We start from the raw sequence: 24,797 nt of genomic DNA on the forward strand, positions 1-24,797 counted from the left end.
TGGGAAAAGCTGGCTGCCCTGGCTTTCAGGAGGCTGAAGAGAAAGAAGAACCAGTGGGGAAAGCTGAGATGCTCAGATCCCCCACTCCCCAGGCCCTGAGTGGGGAAGGCCCGCAGAGCCCCGCTGTGGAGCTCTATCTTAAGCATCAGGGGGCACCAAGGGGCAGGGCCAGGAAGGCTGGGGTGAAGCGGACACCTGTGGCAGCTGGAGTCAGACTAGGCCAAGATGGAGGCAGAGGGCTGGCCTGCCAAGCCATGGGACTGGAAACGGTTTCAGATGCTCCCCTGGGTCTTTGGTGGAGAGTGGTGCAGGAAAAGGCGCTTGGGTGAGGCAGAGAGAGTGGAAAGACGGACTACAGGCTTGGAGGTTTTTACTTTATCCTTGACTCCATCTCAAGTGTGGGCTGGTGGGCAATGGGTGGTGGTGGGGGGGACAGACCCAGAGAGAGCACTGGCCCCTTGTCACTGAGGCAGAGTCCTCCTACTTCAGCAGGCAAGTTACTTTTCTAGAGGCCCCTGGTTGCCCTAGTTGCAGATTCCCCAGAGGTCCTCCCAGCCCCACATGGATTCTTAAGCCAAGACTGGTGACCACTACCACTCTGCTTTCTGGTTGCTTCCATGAACCTTTCAGAGGGTAAAGGAGCTGCTAGTTGAGATATGAGTGTGTGCTGAAGTGCAGAGGTTATCTCGGATTTCCAGGAAGTCGGGTTCTGCCCAGGCAGCCTGTTTCCTCTTAGAGGTTTGCAAATTTGAGATAATTGAATCTTGGCAACCAGCTCCCTTCTGCCCCCCACCCAGTGTTAAATCCAATTTTTAAGTTTCAGCTGTAATTGCTTTGAGCTGCTCTTAACGACAACTTGTGATCTGCCAACTGCAGTTCTTGGCTCCTAAGGCACTAATAAAGTTCCTTCCGTTGCACAGCACAGGCTCACTTAAAAGGAAGCATAATTTGCTGGGCCTTGGAGAGCAGGCAAAGAGCTCCTGGAGCGGAGGGTGTGCATTTATTAGCCAGGTACTAGGAGAGTGCCCCATACCAGTTCATTCCAGGTAGGAAAGAAATCAAGATTTTCTGTGGCTTGGTTTGAAAGAAGTCACTCTACAGGCATGTGGATGCCAAAGGCCCCATCCAAATGTCAGTGGCCCATTGCCTCTGGACAAGCCAGAGTCAGAGAGAAGGGTGGTCTTACTGAGGACCCACTAATAGAATTCCCAGGAATGGGATGGAGGGGACATAGGATGATTTCTATTCAGGCTCTTTAGTTATGCCAAAGGACAAAGTGGTCCCAATGAAGAAGAGAAATAGGTTTTCTCTGTCTTGCTCCACCTCACCTGGAGACTGCCTAGGGCAACCCTGAACTGGTCCCACCATCCACCGATGGTGTCCTTTCAGGGCCGCAGGGTGACCACTCATGACAGCAGAACTTTAGACAGTGACCCAACCCTAGTGCACTGTCTCTGTGACCTCCCAGCCCCAAATGCCTTTTACCAGAGTAACTGTGCATTGGGGAAAGGGAAATAATCAGACTTTGGGGAACTACTGGACACTGGATATGAAGTGACATAGATCACCAGTACACCCAAAGCATCACAGTGGCCCTCCAGTTAGAATAAAAGCTTATGGGGGCCAGGTGATTAATGGAGTTTTAGCCCAAGTCTGACTCACAGTGGGTCCCCAATCCCATCCTGTGGTTATTTCCCCAGTTCCAGAATGCATAATTGGGATAGACATACTTAGCAGCTGGCAGAATCCTTACACTGATTCCCTGTCCTGTGGAGTGAGGACTATTATGGTGTGAGAGGCCAAATGGAAGCCACTAGAGCTGCCTCTACCTAGGAAAATAGTAAATCAAAAACAAAACTGCATCCCTGGAGGGACCATAGAGATTAGTGCTATTATCAAGAACTTGAAAGATGCAGGGGTGGTGGTTCCCACCATATCCCCATTCATCTCCCATTTGGCCTGTGAAGAAGACAGAGATGGATCCTGGAGAATGAGTGGATTATCATAAGCTTAACTAAATGGTGACTCCAATTGCAGCTGCTGTACCAGTTGTGGTTTCATTACTTGAACAAATTAACACATCTCTGGATACCTGGTATGCAGCTACTGATCTGGCAAATGCTGTTTTCTCCATCCCTGCCCACAAGGCCCACCAGAAGCAGTTTGCTTTCAGCTGGCAAGATCAGCAGTACACCTTCACTGTCCTACCTCAGGGGTATATCCTGTATCTCCAGCCCTATGTCACAATTTAGTTTGTGGGAATCTTGATTGCCTTTCCTTTCTACAAGACATTACACTGGTCCCTTACATTGGTGACATTATGCTGATTAGACCTAGTGAGCATGAAGTAGCAACTGCTCTGGACTTATTGGTAAGACAATATGCACTGTCAGAGGATGGGAAATAAATCCGTTGGGAGCACAGAGAGAACAATAAATGGAGGAAGAGACCAATTGTGCTCTCTCTGCTGTAGCTGGGATATGCTCTGCTCTCCTGTCTGTGTACATCAGAACTTGAGACTCTCCAGCTTTTGGGTTGCAGGACTTACACCAATGGCACCTCCACGCTCTCAGGCCTTTGGCCTTGGACTGAGAATCACACTGTCAGCTTCCCTGGTTCTGAGGCTTCTGGACTTGGACTCAGCCACGTTACTGGCATCCGGTTTGCAGATGGCCTATTGTGGGACTCCTCGGCCTTCACAACTGTGTGAGCCAATTACCATAATAAATCCCCTGACATATATTTATATACATATCCTATTGGTTCTGTCTCTCTGGAGAACCCTGACTAGTACAGATTTTGGAACCTCTTCCTTGGGTTCTTTCCCCCCAGAAGCCAGTGTGTTGTACTCACAACTAGGAAGGGCAGTTCTAGGCTCTTCTCCAGCAAGTAAGCTGGGAAACTTCAGCAGGCAGAGCCTGTGTCCCTGGGGATTGTCTAGTTGGATTTGTTGCTGACCCTTCCTCCTGGGCCCAGGCAATACACAGAGAGATTTTAAGCCCATGTCCATGTGGGTTTTGCTCCTCAGCAACAGAAAACTCGAGTCTGGCAGCCACTTTTCTGAAATATGCCTTGAAAACAATGTCTGCAAATTTCAGAGTGCTTGCTAGTGGAGAAAAGCAAAAACACTGTGTTGGAGAGTGTCTGCTGCCAGGGGTTTAGAGCTCCAAAATCTGGTCTAAATTTAGAGTCTACATGTTTGCACTTTCATTCACTCTAATGACATGGCAGCTGTTGCTACCACTGCTGACTGCTGACTCTTCTTAAGCCAGGTGGCCTCCTTGCTGCTAATGTCCACACATTAGCTTGTCTGCCTTTGTGAGGCCCGTGTGACTGTGTCCTTTAAGGAAAAGACCAAAGGCATGTGAATTCTGTAGATGATGCTGTACAAGGCCCTGCCCCTGCTCAGATCATCTGCACAGCTCTGTGATTTTCAAAGAGGGTCCACCAGAGCCAGCTAACCAAGCCTCTCTCACATGCAGCACAAACCCAGGAAGCCGGTGGTTGACTGGTCACCAGGGGGCGATCACACACAGCAAACCTCAGCCTTTGGCCATCTGGGGAAGCCAAAGGCTTTCACATTCTTTGAGGCCTACTTTTCTCTGGTTAGAGAAGGACTGAAGAGAAAATACAGCTTATGTCAGCAAGGGATGAGGATCCAGAGGGCAGAGAGCAGAGGGGCTGAAAGCCATCATTTCCTGCCTTATGCACAGGGCATTTACCCCGGGGGGCAATACATAACCATGTCTGCCACCAAATCTTCCCCAGGATGTCAGTGTGGAAGTGTTGCTGAAAGGACAAGCACTTGTCTGGTTTTCAGTGTATATTAAAATGAATTTATTTACACAGTAACATGATGCCACAGAGTACACAGCAAAGTACCACAGCAAACCAAAGGATGGCACCACTGGTGTCAGAGGGGATCTTCCATTGATAGATTTATACAACTCTAAAATATGTAAGTAGAGAGATGAAGCTCCAGAAAGGGCAAGAGAAAAAAGATTTTCAAATAGAGTGTGGGCAGAATCATGGAGGATTAAAGAGAGGACTGTCATGATTCAAATCACCACGGATGACTTCTCACTTCTGCCTTTCTCTCATGCCAAAATGCCCTGCTATCATCAGCAGAAAATCCCAACCCAGTGTGTTCACACACAACACTCCTTAAAACTGGTAAAGGGATAACCAAGTAGTATTTGGAACAATTTTCTGAAGAAGTGTGGTTTAACCTTTCAAATATGCTACCCTGAAGCCATAGGGCTAGTTCAACATTCAAGTTACCATGAGTGCAGACATACACACTAACCACACACTAATGGGCAAAGTAGATTTTCTGGACTACAATAATATTCATAGCAAAATATATGACTATTTTTCTGCTAGGTTAAAAAATTTCTGACCTCTTTTGAGTCCCTGAAACTTTCTCCGTTAAAGAAAACCATAGTGGCAAATAGGACGGGTGAAAGTGAGAAGCTGGAATAAACACAGAGGCTCTCTGGAGTGGGAAACATGTAATGGGATGTTCTGAATGCAGGCCCCCGCAGCCCACCTAGACAAGGAAAGCTTCTAGCAGTGGCTGATGCAAAAATCTATTCTAATTTCATACAGCTGCAGGGAGGGGGTGTTTAACAGCTGTATAGCACCTTGTACATTCTGGGTACTTATAAATATTAAATGATGGTGATGATAAATGGTAAACACCTCTGTAGGAAGGCTCATAAAAATGATTACAATTTGTTAAGAAATTTCCCAAGAGTTCTTTAAACAAATATATCTCCTTAAAAATTTCCTCAGCGCTCAGTATTATGTGGATGTGATGTTCCCAAGTTGAGATTTGGGCAACAGCCACAGTCATGTCAAGGGGAGATAGAAGAGTTCCTTCTCATTAAACACCGGGGAACTTTATATCTTGCCCAGGGCTTTCTTCATCATCATCTTTTTTCTTTTAATTTACAAAATGGACCTTTTTAAAAGGTGCCTTTTTGAGGATAGGTTTTATTAGCCGAATACCCTGACATGAAATGTATGTGAATTCCCCTCCCATGGCATTTGCCACAGCTCCCCCTCATCATCCTAGAAGCATGAGACAAGTTTGATTTCTTTGGTATAATCTCTACCTAGGATCTTTCATTGCAGCTCTTTGGCTTCCCTAATGGCATCGTTTTTGGTATGTGGAATCCCCACTTTTGGCGCTGCTGTAAGCGCGGACAGCTGGACTTCAGTGCACACTTCAGCAAGAGCAGCACTTGGATCTGTCTTGGTGCAGCACTTTGGGCCTTTGAGAATATGAGCTTCGATGAGGTAAAACTAATAACCTGGTTTCATGGGCAGCCAGCCTGTTCACTCATTAGGCTGGATCAGAATTCTTAATCCTTATCAACTAGTGAGGGGAATGAAAACATGCTATAGTTGGCTCTGGGAGTCAGATTCCTCTCACTCCCTCTCCAAGTATGCATATCCTGTATTTATACACCTAGAATCATTTGAAAGATAGTACACTAAACCCATCCCAACTTTTCAGGCTAGCCTGTATTTTTTAAGATCACTGCTGGTAAAATCTAGGGGAAAATCCCAATTGCCTGTTACCAGCAAAACTAAATGTCAGGTTTACTTCTCGGCACCAAAATATTAATAACTCAAATTTGGGAAGCTGGGTCCAATTCTTCTACTATTTACTAGGCCCCAAAGATATTTCATGGAAACTCTACAATACTAGAAACTTTAAAATACAATTTTAGGTAGTTTTACTCCCAGAAATATCATTAATATTTCTAGAGATTTAAATCTCTTGGCTTAGAGTTTTCCGTGTGCACAAACTTATTCTAAGTTTGGAAGCAAAGCTGGCTCCCACTTCATCTGACAATGGGGAAGCTACTTTGACTCATAAAATCCTAACAAATATGTTTTACCTTTGTCCCCTCAATATCATTAGGTTAGTTGTTATGGGTGCTTGTGCTCCCCTCTATAGCTCACCAAGTTCATCTCTAAAGGGCAAATCTTTTTTTTTTCTAAAAGATGACCTGTAAGGGGATCTTAACCCTTGACTTGGTGTTGTCAGCACCACGCTCACCCAGTGAGCAAACCAGACATCCCTATATGGGATCCGAACCCGTGGCCTTGTTGTTATCAGCACCACACTCTCCTGAGTGAGCCACGGGCCGGCCCCCTCCAAAGGGCAAATCTTGAAACTCACTGCCATACTCCTGGCTTCCAATTCTAACTCAGCCTACTGGTTGGTAGACCTCATTCATGATTCTTATGTTGCTCCATGGGTTACAATTGCTCTTTTTCTCACCCTGCTGTTATTCTTCATGAATTAGCATCATACTAGTGTACGCAGACCAGAAGGGCTCTCCTCAGACAGCATGGGAGTCTTCTTGTAGTCCGAGTCCTCTTGTGGAATATCCACCAATTCCCCTCCTTCCACGACAGGTTACCACTTTAACAAGGCACTCTGCTATACATTCAGTCTTGCTCTTGGCGACTCTAGCCACTGTCCTGTTTCTCCAGCACCCTAGTCTGTCAGAGAGATTGTTCGTGCTCATGTGATTTAAGGAAAAGTTCCAATAGGGGCTTAATTGTTCAAACTCTCAATATAAATGGAAGAATCTATAGTATAGAGTTGAACAAAAAAGAAAAAAATTTCCAATCAGTATTAAAGACAATAACTTGATGTTACTTGAGAAAACTTAAAGTGCTATACTAGTCACGATCCCAATTTTATATACATATATATATAATGTGTGTGTGTGTGTGTGTGTGTGTGTATCTGCATCTACGGAGGGTAGACTTCTTTCCAGTTGAAGAATAAATTCAAAGTTCCCATCACAATTAAAGTTTGTTTGTTCTTTTGGCAGCTGGCCAGTACGGGGATCCAAACCCTTGGTGTTATTAACACCACACTAACCAACTGAGCTAACTGGCCAGTCCCCCTGCCACAATTAAAATGGAAATGTAAAATATCTGTGATAATGTTAGACTGACTGAATTTCACTATTTTGGAAAAATATTCTGAAGACTATCTGATGTAGTACTTCTTGTCTAGAAATATAGTTCTTTTCTCTATTCTTCTCTAACCTGTAACACCCTCTTCCCTCCCCACCTCACATTCTTCGGCCATCATCCAGAGAAAAATTAATCTAGCCACCTGCCTCTGGGAAGCCCGAGGCCTTTCTCTGACTAGTTTGCATTCATCTTGTGCCTTAAACAAATTTGAATATAAAAACAGTACTAAACACATCTGATGTGAAGAGGCACTTGGTTTACCAGTGCTATATGATAATGATAGTGGAAGTGTCCAGGCTTATTCTTCTATAGGGTTAAAATGAAGACTGGATCCAAGTCATAACAGCAAAAAAACCAAAAAGATACTTAGACACATAACAAATAGAGGGACCAGGGAACACTCTGCATTAAATATGTAACCTCATTAAATAGTCAACATTCAAATTTACATGGGCAAGGCACCAAGAGAGCAACATTGAGAAGGTATGTCTCAATATGCAAACCATTAGGGGGGAGTCTAAGGGAATGTGCTGGCTGACATGGTCAGTGGTCTGTGTGCTGTCACTTCAGTGCATAATTAGGCAAGGAGTTATGTGCACATGGGCTGTGCTAAGATGACCCAAACACCAGCCTGCTAGGCAAGGCGCAGCCATGCCAGGGCACTGAGAGAGAATGAACTGCTGGCCTGCAGCGGCATGCCCACTCCATGGCCATTCCTAGGAGCCCTGCACTGTGGCTAGAGGAGGCAACACTCTTTGTGGGCCAACCAGCCCTTTTTCCTGGGAGTCCTGAACTGATGACCAGGAGGACAAGGACATCCTCCATATAGAGCCTCATATATCCATTCTCTTAAAAATAAAATAAGAGCATAATAAAATACATTCTTCTCCTTTCTTGATCCTCTTTGATATATATATATATATATATATATATATCTTAGATATATATATCTTTGATATAAGTGAATCACATGAAAGGCTGTTAAAAACGTTAAAAGTTTGGAAATTTCCAAGGCCACTAATGTGCTATCTAAGTAATACTGCACAAGCAGTCTTGGCTTTAAGAAAACTGTGCTAGTGCATGAGTGGTCCCAGGGCTCCCTCACCAACTAGTAGGTACAGGGAACATATCTGTCAACCCTGCCACAGGTTGTTCCCCCACAGGCCTGGCCTCTACTTCCAGCTTGCGTGTGCGCACGCATGGGCATAGATGGGCACATGTGCACACACAATCACACTGTTCGAGTGACTCGGGATTTCAAGGTTGAAGTAAACAGATACTCACAGTTTTGAATGAAACAAGAGCACGCACACACACATGCATCTACTCACACGCACACCGATGGAAGGAACGCTTGTCTTTTAGCACAAACATGTGCCAAGGGAAGAAGTGGAGGGTTTCTATAGATCTTGCTTCAGGTGAAGTTGTAACATAAACACTGTAATATACAGCTAAAAAATACATACAAAAATTGCACATATATCCATAGGAGAGGAGCACAGGCTCCACATGGTGAACAGCTCTCAGTCACCCACCTCAGCATCAAAATTCCTGTGAGCTGTTCTCCACAGCCATTTTAGAAAGAGTCAGAAGGAGCAACGTGCCACTCACACTGGGAAGCAGTCTCTCTAGAAGAGGTCAGCATTCTGGGGAGGATGTCAGCAGTCTCATCAGTGGCCTTCTCCCCCCTGCCCTCTAGCCATCCCAACAGCCAGCCTCGCTGTGCCCTCTAAGGACATCTTAGAGCTCAAGTGACAGCCATTCACTCAGAGCTGTTGTCTACAGCATTTGGTAGACTAGTTAACAATGGCTATTGATAGAAGAGAGCTGGCCAGTTACTGCTCGGGGAAAAACTATGATCTGGGCACTGCCAGCCCTAGCTGCCAACGCTGATGGCTCTGACAGTAATCAAAGAATGGTACTTTAAATTCTGTTCCCTGATGGCCCCTAGAGAATTGCACATGCAAGAAAATCATCTCCTCATATCCTGCCAGCTGTTTATAAGCTCTGAACTTATCTCCACCCTGCTGAGGCACTGGTGACACCACCATGGGTCAGCTCTGTAATGGGCCACAAGTGGCTGATAAACCCAATTCATTCGCAAGTGGGGACAGAGGAGAGGTGAAGGAGAATCAGACAGTGGCAGCAGAGGGGAGACTATTAGGGCCATCCTCCATGCAGTGCACACACTTATCGATAATAGAAATGAAAATGGGTCTATGACTCAAGGGATGGGATCTCTCCTTTTCTTTCTACTATCTGCTGGAACAAAGGGTATAGTCCCCAGTAACCAAAACAGGGCTGATGCAAAGGATGGAGTTGCTTGGCAAAACAGTCGGTTATTGATATGTTAAAGGAAGAAAGAGTCTGTTGTAAAAGCTTACTGGATGATGGTAGAGATTGGTTAAATCTGTCTATTGCTAGTGAGAATAAATACTTGGTGCTAAAAAGACAGATGATATTCACAAGTATGGAGGAACTGGATACAGTTCGCTGAGTTCATTCCAAAGGAGCTATCCCTTCAAGGATGTGCATTTTCACTTTTTACCTGCATTTGAGGGACTATTAGGATGGCAGGTATTCCAGAGGAAGACAACTATACATTTGTGCAGTTGAATTTCTGTAAAGTTAGGACAGACTCAGCTTCCCGCTTGATTTACAGCTGTGGATAATCTTTGTGAATGGACCTATTTGTTCATGGACTGGGACGGAAGGTTTGTCTTGTTTCCTTGAATTCTGTGTGAGTACTAGGAAGGGGAAGTGCATGGGCAACATGAAAATGGTGAAAATGTAGTAAAAGCAGCATCCAGGACACATTAACGGTGTTGCAGGATTTTCACAATACAACTGAGGGAGTCCGTAGTAGCAAAAGCCAAATACTGAGCACAAAGCCAGTCCTCAAGGCTGACTCCACCCTCCCTGTCCAGGGACTTCTCGGCAAACTTGATCATCAGCAGTGTCCGCTTGATGTCTAGCCAGTTTTGAAGCACAGCATTCCTCTGCACTAGGCTAGGGGAGGCAGTAAAAGTCTGGAAGAGATCTTCCCGGGGGCCCCAGAGCAGACACTGGAGGATGCCTTTGGCATCTGAAATGAGGATCCGCTCCGAAGGGTTGGGGTTCAGGAGGCAGCTGGCCAGCTGCTGCAGACCCCGGGAGTAGGGGGAGCGGAGTGGGATGCGAGGCAGGTCTGCTCGCGTGTATTCCTTTTCTTTCAGCTCTGGGTTCTCATCGAAGGGGTTGGGCAGGTGCAGCATCTCATAGATGAGGATGCCTGTCTGGAATTCATCACACTTTTTATACTGAGTAGCTGTTATGATTTCTGGAGCAAGGCGGGACTGGTCCCTGAGGATTTCAGGGTCCACCAGGTGGCTCTTCTGCTTGGCTTGAGAGAAGTTGCTCACTATAAGCCTCGTGGGACAAGATGAGGTGAGGCTGGGTTCTGAAGGCCCAAGGCCCTGGGCGGTTCCCCCGGGCTGGTAGTGGACAAGCAGCAGGTTCTCCAGGCGTAAATCGCAGTGAGTGACATGGTAGGGTTTCAGGTGCTCAAGGCCAGAGCACAGCTGTAAGAGTAGCAGACACACTTGCCTCTCATACAAATCAGGGCTTTTCCCATGCTGGGCCAGAGAATCTCGCACAAAATCGGCCACAGTGAGATAGGGAACCTCTCTGGTGATGACCACAACATGGCTTCTCTGCTTTTTGCTTACGATTCCCTGGCTCTCTGTCTGGGATGACTCCGTTTCAGAGCAGGGCTCTGGGTTTTTCCCATCAGTTTCTCCTTTTGCCTCTTCTTCACTCTCTTCCATTTCGTCCTCTTCCTTTCCAGGGGCATCCAGATCCTCCCAGGGAAGCAGACGGCTAGGGACTTCAGCAAGGAAATGACCACAGTCCTGCTGGATGTTAAAATGAACAGCCAGACTCTGCCGGACAGCCAAGCTGTGATAGTATTGCTGAGATTCTTTAGCTTTACTCTTACAGATCTGAAAGAAGAAAGCAAATAAGACAATTTAAAACTCACACTTTCATAGCCAGGCTTATGATATATCAAGGAGGATTAAATGGAAGGTGACTGGTTAGGAACAGATGTCATACAGTGAAGTCTTCAGAAAGGGTCTTGGTAGCCCCTGGCTGAGTGACAGTAATAACGGTATTAACTATTTCCCATGGCTGTTTACGTGCCAGGCTGTGCTTAGCACTTTATGCATACCATCTCTAGTCTTCACACTAACCCATCAAAGTAGGCTAGGGATCTAAGAATCAAAATAAGAAAAAAAGCTCCGGCCTAACAGTGTGCAAACCTATGTCGGTCTAACGTCAAAGCTTGCTCTTTCCACTCTACCCTGCACCTCATTGAGAAAACAGAACGACAAAAAAAAAAAAGAAAGAAATTTTCACCTACTTTCTGTAGAAGTTTACAGCCCTCACTTACACAGCAGGCCAATAAATGTTCACAAAGGAGGTCAGAATACCTTATTTCATCACTCATCTCCTTTTGTGTCAACTTTTCATTGGTCAGGAGAGTCCCATACAATTGGCCAGGTAAACTGGGTTTTCCTAACTTTTTAATGAATGTCATTGTGATGGTCACAGCTCAGGTACTCATGGTTGACTGGCATGGTAGGAGATAATGACCAAAACAATTAACAACTTGCAAATGCTAAAAGTGATGCAATGTTATAGAAACCTCTTTTTTTTTTTTAACAAAGAGAACAAGACAGAAAAGTATATTTTTCTTTTGAGTCCTGAGAGCCACTTGCCACAGCAGTGAGGCTTTCTGACCATGGGTTTGATCAGCACCTCCATGCCAGGGGCAGCCCTGACAAACAAGTCGAAACCAGCAGTATGTTCTGATCCAAGATAGGACACCCTAAGGCTAGGAGAGAGAATCGTTTGGCTAAGTCTATAGTTTTCACTATGCCAAGTCACACTGAAAGAAACTTGCCACCTTGCAGTTTAACGTTAGAAGCAGAGAAGATATTCTAATTGTGACTACTATTCTAGTTGTATCAAGACACACACAGACAAAAACACATGTTTTTAGAAGTTTCTCCAGAGCTTTGTGAATAGATAAGAACATGGATACTACAACACAAACTTATGTCTAGCTTCACAGATCCATGTGAGATAGAGGACCAAAGTGATTTAAAAGAAAAAGAAAGGAGAAATTGTTATGCCATTTTGGATGCTCTAAGGAAAATGGTCTGCCTAGATAGCCAACCTGAGTGGGCGGCACTTCCTTCTCTCTTCATGTTATAATACATAGACAGGGTAACGAATAATGGGTCACTCTAGTTTTAAGGGCAAAGGAAAAAGGGGAAGTCTGGAGAATAAAAGAGGGGAAAAAATACCAGGGATTTTAATTGGTTCATAACTATGAAAATAGTTACAACCCAAACACAGACCAATGGAGATTTCCATAATAGGATTTCACATGATGGGTATCTCATAAATCTTTATTATGGAGCCAGCGATGATGTTAATTTAGGTAGGAGTATTGTATTATTCTACACACCACATAGCAGTCATTTTCAAATATTAATAACTTGACTCCTTTAGTTTTTTTTTAAAAACCTCAAAATGACCTGACTTCAAGTGATAAATTTCTAGTCTAAAAGTTATTTCAGAAACCAAGCCACTCTTTCCAGAACAAATGGACAGGGTTCTTCCTGACCATTCTCACCCCCACCCACCAGCCCCCAACACCCCCGCTGGCCTCCTTTTTTCCTTACCTAGTGTTTTCTCTACAAGGGATCAAAGTAACTTCTTCCTGGCCTCTCATTTTCATTTATCTTTCTTGAAAGGAATTCACATTTCTTCCTTATAAAAGGTGGCTGGCATGAACCAGAGGGATCTCAAAAAAGATTCCACTCCCCAAGAAAAATGACTTCCACAAGACTCATAGGCTACCCCAAATAGGAATAAAATGAGCTGGAGTGGTCTCATATCTTCATGTAAGATTCCCTTTTCCAACGGGAGAAAAATCATATGTGTTTTGGCTATGTATGGGAAAACCTACTTAAAATGCTGCCAATTTCAGCAGACTCTGAGCTTTCTAAATTTTTGAAAGGGAGGAAAAATGCTACAAGAGCCTGAGCCACAGTGACACTAGAGGGAGCTGCGATATCAATATCCAGGAGTAATTTACTTATAAACTGAGCAGCAGGAGAACAAAACCTGGCTGGTGAAGGTTGAATATCCTTGTAAAATACACCAAAGGGCCTCTTTCTGGACAAGTTTTTGATTCTATGAAGGTGGCAATGCCAAATCATGCAAAGGGAATGCTTCATGTGAAGAACACAAGCAGAAAGAGAAACCCACACTAGGCAGTCAGTGACCCTTGCCTGCTTGCCCACTCACACCTGCTTGAGTTACTTCTCCCAGGAAGTCAAAGGGACATCAAAAGGGTCAGCCAGCCAGCTGGTAGGTACACACGTACCAACATGAATAATGTACTGTTGCAAAAACAGGCTTGAGGGGAAATCAGGTGCTTGTCAGGGTTAATAATGATCAGGGAGGACAGAGAGGGAGAAGAAATATTGATTCATACCAACTGAGATTTCAAACACATATTTGATGGCTCCTCAGCACTTCCCATCTGTAAGACACTGCATCCTGAAGCAATCTGACCAGATTCCCAAAAACGGTGGGGGTGGGGCTTTAACCACTGACAAATCATCTTAGCAGGGAAAAAGAGCTTTGACAATGGTTCTTCACGCACAACCTGAAAAGTTTAATGCCAAATATTCATTTCAGTTCAGGGGCTCATTTTTCTGTGTTATTCATGGCAACTACTCTGCATACCTTTGAAACAAATTTGCCATTATAAAGCATTTATGTTTGTAATAATAACCTAGACAGGGAACTTTTAAAAAGCAGACTGTGGGGGGCTTTGACTGTAAAAGTCCATTAAAAGCAGCTGGGAAAGAGAAGATAACGTTATGTGTCCAACATTATTGACCCTTTCAGAATGCCCACAATGCCTGGGGCATTGTAAAGAGAACATACATCCTGCTGCCCCTTCAACAACAGATATTCAGTTTAAGGCAACGAAGTAGTGGGTAGGGGAAAAAGGTGGATATTTGGCAAAACTAAATGGCATGACTATGGAATTAATCAATTGCTGGAGTGGTGTTACCCTTTCTTCTTCACTTGACATGCTCCAATGTTCCTTGAAATGCTGGTGTTTGGAGGGTCTGCTCTCTGTCCTTTTTTCACTGACACACTCCCTTCAGCAAGCTCCCTCATGGCTTCACCCATGTTCATATACTGCTGACTTCCACATCTACATTTGTAACCATGCTTGTCTCTGAGCTTTAGACTCATCTATACAATGAGGCCATTCTGGACAATGGACTACTTGATTTCTCCCCATGTATGTCCCATCCCATAGATTCCTTACACTCAACATAACCAAACCTGAACTCTTCTTCCCACCAAACTCCCTGCTCTCCCAGTATTTCCTGTCTTGGTGAACAGCTCCGTTATCTGTCCCAACATCTGGATGAGAAACCATGTTCACTCTAGGTTTCTCCTCCATCTTCACTCCCTACATCTAATTAATTACCAACTCCTATTAATTTTGTTCCTAAATAATTTTTTAATATATTTTTTATTGGCATATTGTTACAAATGATACTTATTCTTTATGCCCCTAATCCAATCTCCCCCCTCCCGTACTGTCCTTCCCCTCCCCACCCCCCAATAACCATAGACTTGTTCTTTCCATCTGATAGATTAACTGTTCCTCTGTTGGTTTGTTGCCTAGATGATCTGTCCAGTACTGAGACAGGTGTGATCAAGTCCTCCCCTGTTATCATAAATCACGTGCTTCTTCTATTACTCTGGAGTGTGCTTTGGTGGAGAGAAAGGACCTCTTCTTTTTTTTCTTTTTGGTCTCCGCTGGTTTCTCTCTTTGTGTCAATGCAGTTGACAGTCTGATGTGCCATCTACACAGTGGCTGTGACTTCTGCTACAGAGACTAGCTACTTCTGTGGCAGCCATGGCAATTACGGTGGCTGTGCTGGGCTACCCACATGGAAATGGTGTTTTTGGTGTGCTCTTTACCTGGTTGCAGTTGGGTTCAGCTTCCCCCAGCTCCAAACCTCAGGACTCTGGTGGGGCCCCAGGGTGGTGGCAGCAGCTTGCCTAGTTGTGTCTGGGTTCAGCTTCCCCTGGCTCCATGCCCCATTCTAAGACATCATTGCAGAGCAGTTGGGGGAGAGGGGGAGGGAGAGAGAGGAAGAGGGTGGGAAATAGGGTGGGAAGAGGACGAAGGAGGGGGAGTGTGATCGAGGCCCATGGCACCACCTTCATTCTGGCAGGGGAGACCTGGGAGCTTCCAGTGGTGGCTTGATGGTTGCTGGGCTGGATGCAGATGTAAGGGGGCTGTGGCTGAAGCCCTCAGCCCCCTATTGCCCCAGCTTGGGAGCCTGGGGCACTTCCTGCGGTGGCTTGGTGGTCGTCACTGGGCTGGTGTAGATGTCTGGAGGGTGTGGCTGAAGCCCTTGGTCCCCTGCCACCAGGCTTCAGGGCCTGGGGCACTTCCACTGGTGGCTTGTGGTTGTCATTAGGCTGGTTGTGGATGTTGGGAGGGTATGGCTGAGGTCCTTGGCACCCCCCACCGCCCCAGCTGGGGACCTGGAGTGTTTCCTGTGGTGGCTCGGTGGTTGTCACTGGGCTGGTTGCGGAAGTCAGGGGAGTGTGGCTGAGGCCCTCAGCCCTCCCCCATCCCTGGCTTGGAAGCCCACTGGGCTTCCAGTCCTTCTAGGTTTTATAGGGGTTCTTTGGTGGTGTTAGACCTTTACTAGTTAGTATCAAACTTTGTCTCTGATTTGTGGGTATTTTGTTTTTTTCTTTCAGTTCTGTGTTGGATTATTTGCTGTTACCACCACTTAAAGTCTGCACTGGAATTAGTTGTCCTTTGCTTACTTCTAAAATGGAGGAACTTCCTGTGAGGACCAGTACTTGAGCCCTGAAACTGAGCCAAGCTAAATTGCTTCATTGCTGCTGATTCCCTAGGGAAGGCTTTTTGTGCAGCTCAGGTTTTAACTGTTGACCTTGTATGTACTCCTGGGTCTTGCTTGTGAGGTCTGGTACACCTGGGTTGTGTGGAACTCTGGTCTGGGCCTAAGTCTTTTCAGCAAACTGCACCCCCTGCAGTTCTATATTCCTGACCAGACTTCACTGAGTGGTCCTGTGCTGACTGGAGGGCAGATCAGCTGTCCATGCTGTGCCCCAACATTCCCCCAGTAGGCCCATATCCCCTGCCACCTGTGCTTCAAACACTTCCCATGGGATGGGCTGTGGACTGGTCCCTTGCAATGACTCACCAGCCTCTGAGTGGCTCCTTTTTTCTGTTGTCTGTGGCTCCTCGGTCCTATGTGGGTCCACAGGAACACTGTTAGCGGTTTTGCTGGCCTGGAAGCCACCAAGGTCCTCTTCTCCCCTGCCACCTCCAAGCAACTTCATATGAAGGGTACGGCTTTTGCCAGCTCTTGCTCTGTGTGCTCACCAGCTCCAGGCTTGAAGAGGCCAGGGCTTGAAATGGTGGGAGCGATCCTTTCTCTCTCTCTTTGTAGCTTCTCCTGCCTTCTTGAACTCTGTAGGTCTCTCCTTCTCTTTTCCTAAGCTCTAGTGGCCCAGCTTGGCTGTCATTGCTTTTTAATAGTTGTAAATTGGTTGATTTGTCATAAATAACTTTCAAATTATCCTTTTCTCCATCTCTACTGTACCACCATCACTTGCCTGAACTACCACAAAAGCTTTCCAACTGGTTTCCCCACTTCTCATGATTCCCCTCAAATATACCTTCCACATGGCCACAGAGCCATCTTCCAAAAAAAAAAAAAAATCCGATATCACTTGCCTATTTAAACTTCTTAGTGACTCCCTTTTATCCTCACAAGATAAAGTTCTGGCCTTGTCTCCCTTTCCAGTCTTGTTTCTCACCATTTTTTTTTCACTTGCTCTTACTATACTAAACTATCTGCAGCCAGCTCCCCACTTGTACCCTAAAGGGGTTCTGTTTGGGGCCCCCTCTTCACCCCTCATCTGCCTCAGAGATTCCTACATATTTTTTCAAAGCCCTTCTCAGGTGTTACTTGTGTCAGAGAGAGAAAGTGGTAAATACCCTATTATCCCCTTTTCCTGTTACTTCTATATCTTATACATCTCTATTATTACACTTATATTTTTCGTCTATCTTAAGAGAAGATACTTGTATCTTTAGGACCTAGCACAGAGCAAGGCACATAGTACATGTTCAGTATGTCTGTACAAAATACTAAGAAGAGGCTACATCTGATCCACTGTGGCCATAGGGTTTGTTTACTCAGAGCAGCTAGAATAAATGAACAGCTTTTATGAAACAGATGGAAACTGGCGAGGTGATGGGGAGGGGGCAGGGGCAGACAAATCTGAATAATAAACACTCATGAATGATCTAACTATGCAAATGAATAAAATCTGATCAATGATGGCTGTCTGCTAATTCCCAGTTGCCCTCAAGGCTCACTGATTTTTGCACTGCACAAAACTACACAAAACGACATGACTCTTTGTCATTCCATTCAATTTTCTCTCCTTTTCCCCAAAGAAAGCAATAATTGCACAATACAGGCCTCTTTAAAAATATCCTACATCAACTTTTACTTTTCCATTTCAGGCCGAGTGTGCCTTCAGTCTACTTCCACTTTATCATCAGGCAATCTAATTTCCATCTCACATTATGAGGACCTCAGTGAACCTTAAGTGAGATGGAGATCACAGAGAATGAACCACAAAGGGACAAAAATGAGAAACATTGAAGATCACACACATTATACCATCTGTGCTATTTTGTCACATTTCACAAAGCACAACTGCAGATGGGAGAGGACAGACTGAAAACCTGCAACTACTAAATTGATAACCGGTATTTGGTACAACCTAACTCTAAGGATACAGGCTGATGACTGACTGACCTCAATTCCTTGATCTGCCTAGGAGGAATATCGCTTTACTTGCTGCTACAGAGCTAAGACCCACACACACTCAATGCTGTTACAACTATACTTAAAATGGATTAAGTGTTTAATATATAAAATGCTGTCTGGGCCCAAAGTATTTGGGACACCATGCTGTAGGAATCTGCTATGAGATCTGAGGGAATTGACAGCTTGAATTGCTGCAATTCAAGAAGGTAACTATATAATATTTTATCATTTTATTTGTACTCATCAAATCTTTTCAGCATGTGGACCAAAAGAAATCACTTGTGTTCTTTACCCAGTAATTTAGGCTGACAGAATGATGCTCAGGATGTTCACACTAGAGAAACTGAGGCACAGAGCAGTTCAATAATGAGCTCAGGGCCCAGATTAGGAATTCAATTAATTTAAATCCCAATTTGTAATTCTCAACTATGTCCTTTCACCTCACTGATTAAAGCTAATGCTCCCTTCTTCCATTAGATAATTCATTTTGATTCCAGGTTTACATGAGCACCCAACACTTCTACTTTCTAAACCAATTCCCAGCTGAGACTCCTAGGCACTTCTATGTGCACTGAGTCCTGAAATGAACACTAACCTAGGATGGCTATGAGTAGGCTGTTAATCAATCACTTTCTGTAAAGTTTCAATGTTGGGCATATAAATTATGAAAGTGGAAGTGGTTTACCCTCCAGTTTTTTTCTTACCACTAAGCCAGTAATTAATTGCCTGTGTATATAGTCTGAACTAGTTGTAAATTCTTACCAATCACAGTTATTCCTGTTAATGCTTTTTCATTTAGTGTCTTGCTTTCTCAGCATCCACCCAAATGAGATAAACAGAGACTACGGAACCAAAAATGCAATATAAGATGCTGGTCTCCCAGTTCACCTCTACTTTATTACAAGGTTTTAACAAGATTTTGGTATAGCTGGAAGAAAGGAAGCAGCCCCACTGTTGTAATAGGGAACAGTCATCTTCACCGAGCTTTGTGTGCTCTATCCTTGAGAACAAAGACCTGGGCTACTTTAAAAGGAGAGGATACCTACTATCCCAATTTTGGAACTATTGGAAAAATAACTCAGAAATTTATTCTTTTTGCTTATGTGAGATTTTTAGCTGCTTCTTCAACATAACTTCATCCAAATTTCCTGTGTGGTCTCACATGGCAGCATTTGCTATAAAATGATCTCATGAGAGCAGTGGGAAAAAAAATATTCCAGTGAGACTGAGCCATAATTTTACCAACTGTTCACCCTGCTTCTGGGCAAAAGGCTGTTATTTATTCAGGGACAATACTGAGGCACAGAAGGATCAGTTTACTGACTCAGGTATGATGTAATAGGAAAGGTTCTACCTAGGAGTCATGAAGTTGTTGTCAGTATGTAAGAGGGATTATTCCTCTCTGGCCTCAGTTTCCTCTTGTATAGAATGGTTAAGGCCTTCTAAAGGTGACTGTAGTCCACTCTGAGAATTATGTGTTGGTCAGTAGCTAAAAAGGGAGGAAAAGCAAGATAGATTTTATTTAGAGAGGAGGGAAGTTAAGTTCACGCTTAAGTTTATGTTAGTTTTTATTTAGAGAGCAAGGAAGCTAAGGTAAGGGCTGGAGGCCAGTCACTATGCAGCCCACAGAGATAGAAGGTCCTTTCTGCTGGGCAGTGGCTCACAAAATGGTGATGATGAGAGGATAAAGGAAGACATAGATGAGACAGAAATGGGAGTTGAAGGTTAAATATTGTTTGGGAATCAATTTGGTCTTTCCTTCACCAAAACACTTATTTAAAAAGTAAGCTATGTCTGGGCCGGCCCGGTGGCACACTGGATAAGTGCGCCGCTTGGGAAGTGCGGCAGCGCTCCTGCCCGAGGGTTCGGATCCCACATGCAGACCGGTTCCCGCTCACTGGCTGAGCGAGGCGCGGGGGCAACACTGAGGGTTGCGATCCGTTGCCGGACACGGAAAAAGACAAAAGACAAAAAAAAAAAAAAAAAAAAGTAAGCTATGCTTACTGACTACATAGCTTCCCCATTTCATTCTCTCTTTAACTCTCTGTATTTGGTATCCACCACCTGCTATTAATGATACTGTATTTTCTTGAGGCTTACCAGAGATTGAACTCTTGCCTTCTTCTGAGCTCTCATGCTGCTCAAGCCCTCTGCAACCTTGGACTCATTGGCCTGCAGAACCCTGCCCTTTGCTACTGCCTTCCCAATCGCTCCTGTTTTGGGTCACTTAGATGTGTAAGAGCCTTTTCCCTTTGCAGACTCTTTCACTACAATCTCATACATTCCTACAATTTGAACTAAATCAAGTCTATGAGAAGACCAGGTAACCATATTTCTAGGCTTGACCTCTCTTCTGAGTACCAAATCCACATTTTTATCTGGATACTGGGCTTCTCTCAACTTGGCTACCCCATGGGCATGCACTATAGAGAGATCATCTTTCTGGCTTTTCTGATTCATATTTTAATTAATGGCATTACCTTCCTCTTTGGGTTGTTCCGCTTTGAAATTTTAGCATCACTGCCCTCACCCTATATTCAGCCATTTATCAGACACAATCTACCACCTTCCTCAGCTCTTCAACCACCTGCCCCTTCTTTTCCTCTGTCCTATTTCAGGGTCTTATTATTATTTCCCTAGACTATTGAATAGCATAATGACTAGTTTCCCTGCTTCCAGTCTTTCTGGCCTTTTCCACCATAATTTTCTTCCAAAATCATTAAACTTATGTTACTTCTGTGTTTAAAAATCATTCTTAGTGGCTTCCCACAAAACACAAAATAAAGTCTAACCTCTTAAGCTCATCATTCAAAGCCTCTAAATTTGGCTTTGTTAGGTAATCTCCCCATAGCCTAATTTTCCACTATTTTTTCCATGCACTGTATTTGCCACAAAGAATAGTGTGAAGTGGAAACAAGAGGCCCTTTCTTATTGGCCCTGAGATAAGTGTTAAAGACTTCTTTCATTCATTATTCTCCATTCATCTTTACATCTCTGTATACCACTCTGAACCTTCATTATAATTTGTCTTCTTTAAGAGTTATTTATTCCTTTCTTTCCCACTGGAATATAAGCTCCTTGAGGGTAAGACCTTTGTCCTACTCATGTATTTCTGTAAGCCCACACAAATATCACAATGTTTTATACAGTAAATATTTTTCTTGAATGGTTAAGAAATACTTGTTAAATATCCACTATGTATATGATAATGTATTAGATGCAGGATATAACGATTAATAAGCCATGGTCCCTGCCATGGAGAAGGTCAAATGTAATGGGGGGTAAAGGAGGCATGTTCGTGTTACTGTATAATGGTAGCGCTGTCTAATTGTACAACTGTAGTATGATAGTGCAATGACAGAGAAATCCACTGGGTAGAGTGTGGGTACACAGGAAGGTGCTATTAGCATGTTCTCAGATCAGAGAAGAAAATTCACATAGCTGGATTCTTTAAGAACACAAATGAGCTTTCCAGGTACATGAGAAGAGAATAAAGGAATAAACAACTACCATTTATTGAGTGCTTAACTATATGCCAAATGATGCTATAAGCACTATATATATATATATATATATATATATGTACATATTAATTCCTGTGATTTTTTTACAATGGCTTTAAGAAGAATAAAGTATTTTTTCCAATTTACAGATAAAGTCAGTGAATTTAGAAAAGGCAAGTAACTGGGCCAAGGTAACACAGCTAATACATAGCTAAAGCACAAATGTGTCTGACTTAAAAGCCTAAATTCTTAACCATTTTGTCAACAGCCCTTAAATGTAGTTTCTTAGGCCCTCACAGCCAGTGGTTCTGATTCTGTAGGTATGGCAAGGGGCTGAGGAAATGACATTTTTATTGAGGATCCTTGGGTAATTCTGAAATAGGTCCCCTGCAGATCACAATGCAGAAATTCTTCATTGTATCATACTGTCTCCCAGAAGAACGGCAGTCCAGATAGAGGAACCAGTGTGTGTAAAAGCTGAGTAGCATGAAACAGGAGTTATTTATAATTTGTGCCAGAATACAGGACTACAGAAGTGAATAACTAAGTATACCTGCCTTTAAAATTTTCTGTGTCAAATGATCTAAAATCTCTAATTTTTAAAATTGCCTATAATTACTACCATTCTAACATAGGAATTATTTGCAAATTGCCAATTTGTAGGTCAATTTTTTAAAAGTTATGACCAAACTATTTGGTATTCTCCTATTTTCATGTGACGTTTTACAAAAAATGTTTTTCATGATTTTATATAGTCTTCATAATTACCACTTTTAATGGCTACAAACATTCCATTGGGCTGATGTGCCATAATTTACTTAACTCTTTCCTTAATATCAGGCACTTAGTTTCCAATTTTTGGCAGTACTTAAGTTCTTGAGGCTATTAGCGTTTCATAGCTTTCTCTCATAATTTTAAGGAAAAAATATGTTTACATCTTTGAAGTTATGAGAAAAAATATCTAAGTGCAGAATCTATCTAAATATACTTAGGCTAATATCTAATATTAAAGAATAATAGTAGTGAGTGATCTATAGAATGTTGAGCAGTAATTTTCCATTATTGTTAATAGCAACAATGCATTATTTTGTTACATTTTATATGCACATTATAGTTTAGAAAGTTTCACTACATAGTCATGTGTATTATAACAATCTTATTAAGTAGATAGGACAGTTAGTATCTACTGATGTAAAAACCAAGAGAGGGGTTTTACATGACTTGCTTAAGAATACACAGCAATAGGGCCGGCCCGGTGGCGCACTGCTATAGTGCGCCGCTTGGGAAGTGCGGCGGCGCTCCCGCCGAGGGTTCGGATCCCACATACAGACCGGTTCCCGCTCACTGGCTGAGCGAGGCGCGGGAGCATCACCAAGGGCTGCGATCCCGTTGCCGGTCCCGGTCCGGTACGGGGGCGACACTGAGGGTTGCGATCCGTTGCCGGACACGGAAAAAGACAAAAAAAAAAGAATACACAGCAATAGATTCAGAAGTTAGACCCAGGTCAGCTGACTCCAAAGCTCTTTATTCTGTACTGTGATGCCTTTTAGTTTAAGACCAATACCAGTAATGAAGCTATTCATGTTGAATAAAAATGAGAATAAATATGCAAGAGAAAAATCTTCAAATCTAGGAAAAGTCCTGAGTTAAAACCATCTATTTTATAACAAAGAAACACAACACCTGCTGCAGGCTGAATTGTGCCCTGCCCTCATCACTCATATGAAGCCCTAAACCCCAGTGTGACTGTGTTTGGAGACAGGGCAGACAAGGAAGTAATTAAGGTTAAATAAGGCCATAGAGCAGGGCCTTGATACAATAGGAGTATTGTTCTTATAAGAAAAGACTAGAGAGCGTTCTCTCTCTCTGTGCCATATGAAGACACAGTGAACAAGTGGCTATGAGGGTACTTCAAAAAGTTCATGGAAAGATTCATATTACCTTTGAATTCTATTTTTCCACAACCTTTCTGAAGTACAGTGCCCCTGTATCTGTAAGCCAGGAAGAGAGCCCTCATGAGAAACTGAATTAGCCAAAACATTGGCCTTGGGCTTTCCAGCCTCCAGAACTGTGAGAAAATAAATTTCTGTCCTTTAAACCATCCAGCCTATGGCATTTTGTTATGGCAGCCTGAGTAAACCAAGACTGAGATTTTGACACTGAGAAATGAGGGGCTATCGTAAAAAAATACTTAAAAATGTAGAAGTAGCTTTGGAACTGGGTAGAGGCTAGAAGAGTTTTGAGATATGTGTTAGAAAAAGCCTAGATAATCATGAACAGACAGTTGCTACAAATATCAATATTAAGAATGATTCTGGTGAGGTCTCTAATGGAAATGAGGAACATGTTATTAGAATCTGGAGGAAAGCTTGGGGGGCAAAGGCCCGCCCGGCCCCCGCTTACCACACCAGGCTAGGCGCCTTCATCAGCGCTGCCTCCATTTTCTCTGGGGGGGGCGGAGCCGGCCAGCTCAGATCGGGCAAGCCAGCCATCTTCGCTTGGCGCGGCTCCTCACTGAGCCGTGCCACTTGTGTGCCTCAGCGCAGGGCCCCCCGGGGCCTGTGGACCGGCCACCAATCCCACTCCACCCACGGATCTCTGGAGGGGATGGTGGCGTGGGGAGCCGCCGGCCAGCGTCGGGAGGGCAGGGAAGAGGATCCTGGCCAGACTGTCACTCCACCACACCTGGGGCTTCGGCCCCAGGTAAACTCCCTGCTTCCGGGAGGCAGATACCATCTCTGTGGCCTTCAGTTTGGAAAAACCAGACTGATTTCTGGTTGGGAGAGGGGTGACCGGGGTGCCCCAGAGCCCACTTGATCCTGCTGGAGAGCTGACGGCCTGAGGGCACCGAGCTGGCTCACGTCGGGGGGATTCAAAGAGGAACTGTGTGCTGTGGGATCCTCCCCCGGGGGGCTCGCGCCCTGGTGTGGGAGATAACTCAACCACACAGGGGGCTGCAATACGGGGGGAAGGTGGGAGGCCCAGAGAGGACCTTGACCAGGGCCGCAGGAATGCCCACAGTGTCCGTGGCGGAGGCCTGAGACCCCTTCGGGGCTGGGCGGGCCTGAGAGACAAGGATTGCAGAAGACACGCCCCAGCCCTGTACTGAGCGCACAGAGAGGGAAGGGGTCCGGGCAAAGGAGGAGGAGTCTCGGAAAAAAAGACGCACCCTCCGGGAGGTCCCATCGTGTGCACACAGAGAGGGGAAATGCCTGGATAGCGAGGCGGAGAATTACAGATCTCACACACCCTGTCGGCCAGCAGGACAGGATCCAGCTGCCAGGGCCAGAACTCAAGGATCAGGGAGAACTCCCAG

General features: G+C 44.4%; 1 protein-coding gene across 1 annotated transcript in view; it reads right to left on the reverse strand.

The window, feature by feature from the left end:
* Positions 1-8,568: 8,568 nt before the first annotated feature.
* Positions 8,569-24,797, reverse strand: part of PEAK1 (pseudopodium-enriched atypical kinase 1) — a 155,950-nt gene continuing 139,721 nt past the window's right edge. The window contains exon 7 of the mRNA XM_008578936.1: positions 8,569-10,985. Within this exon, the coding sequence (XP_008577158.1) occupies positions 9,822-10,985 (1,164 nt within the window). The 3' untranslated portion in view covers positions 8,569-9,821. The remainder of the gene's footprint in view (positions 10,986-24,797) is intronic.

The sequence above is a fragment of the Galeopterus variegatus genome, unplaced genomic scaffold (genome assembly GCF_000696425.1).
Source record: "Galeopterus variegatus unplaced genomic scaffold, G_variegatus-3.0.2 Scaffold1786, whole genome shotgun sequence".
Lineage (NCBI taxonomy): Eukaryota > Metazoa > Chordata > Mammalia > Dermoptera > Cynocephalidae > Galeopterus > Galeopterus variegatus.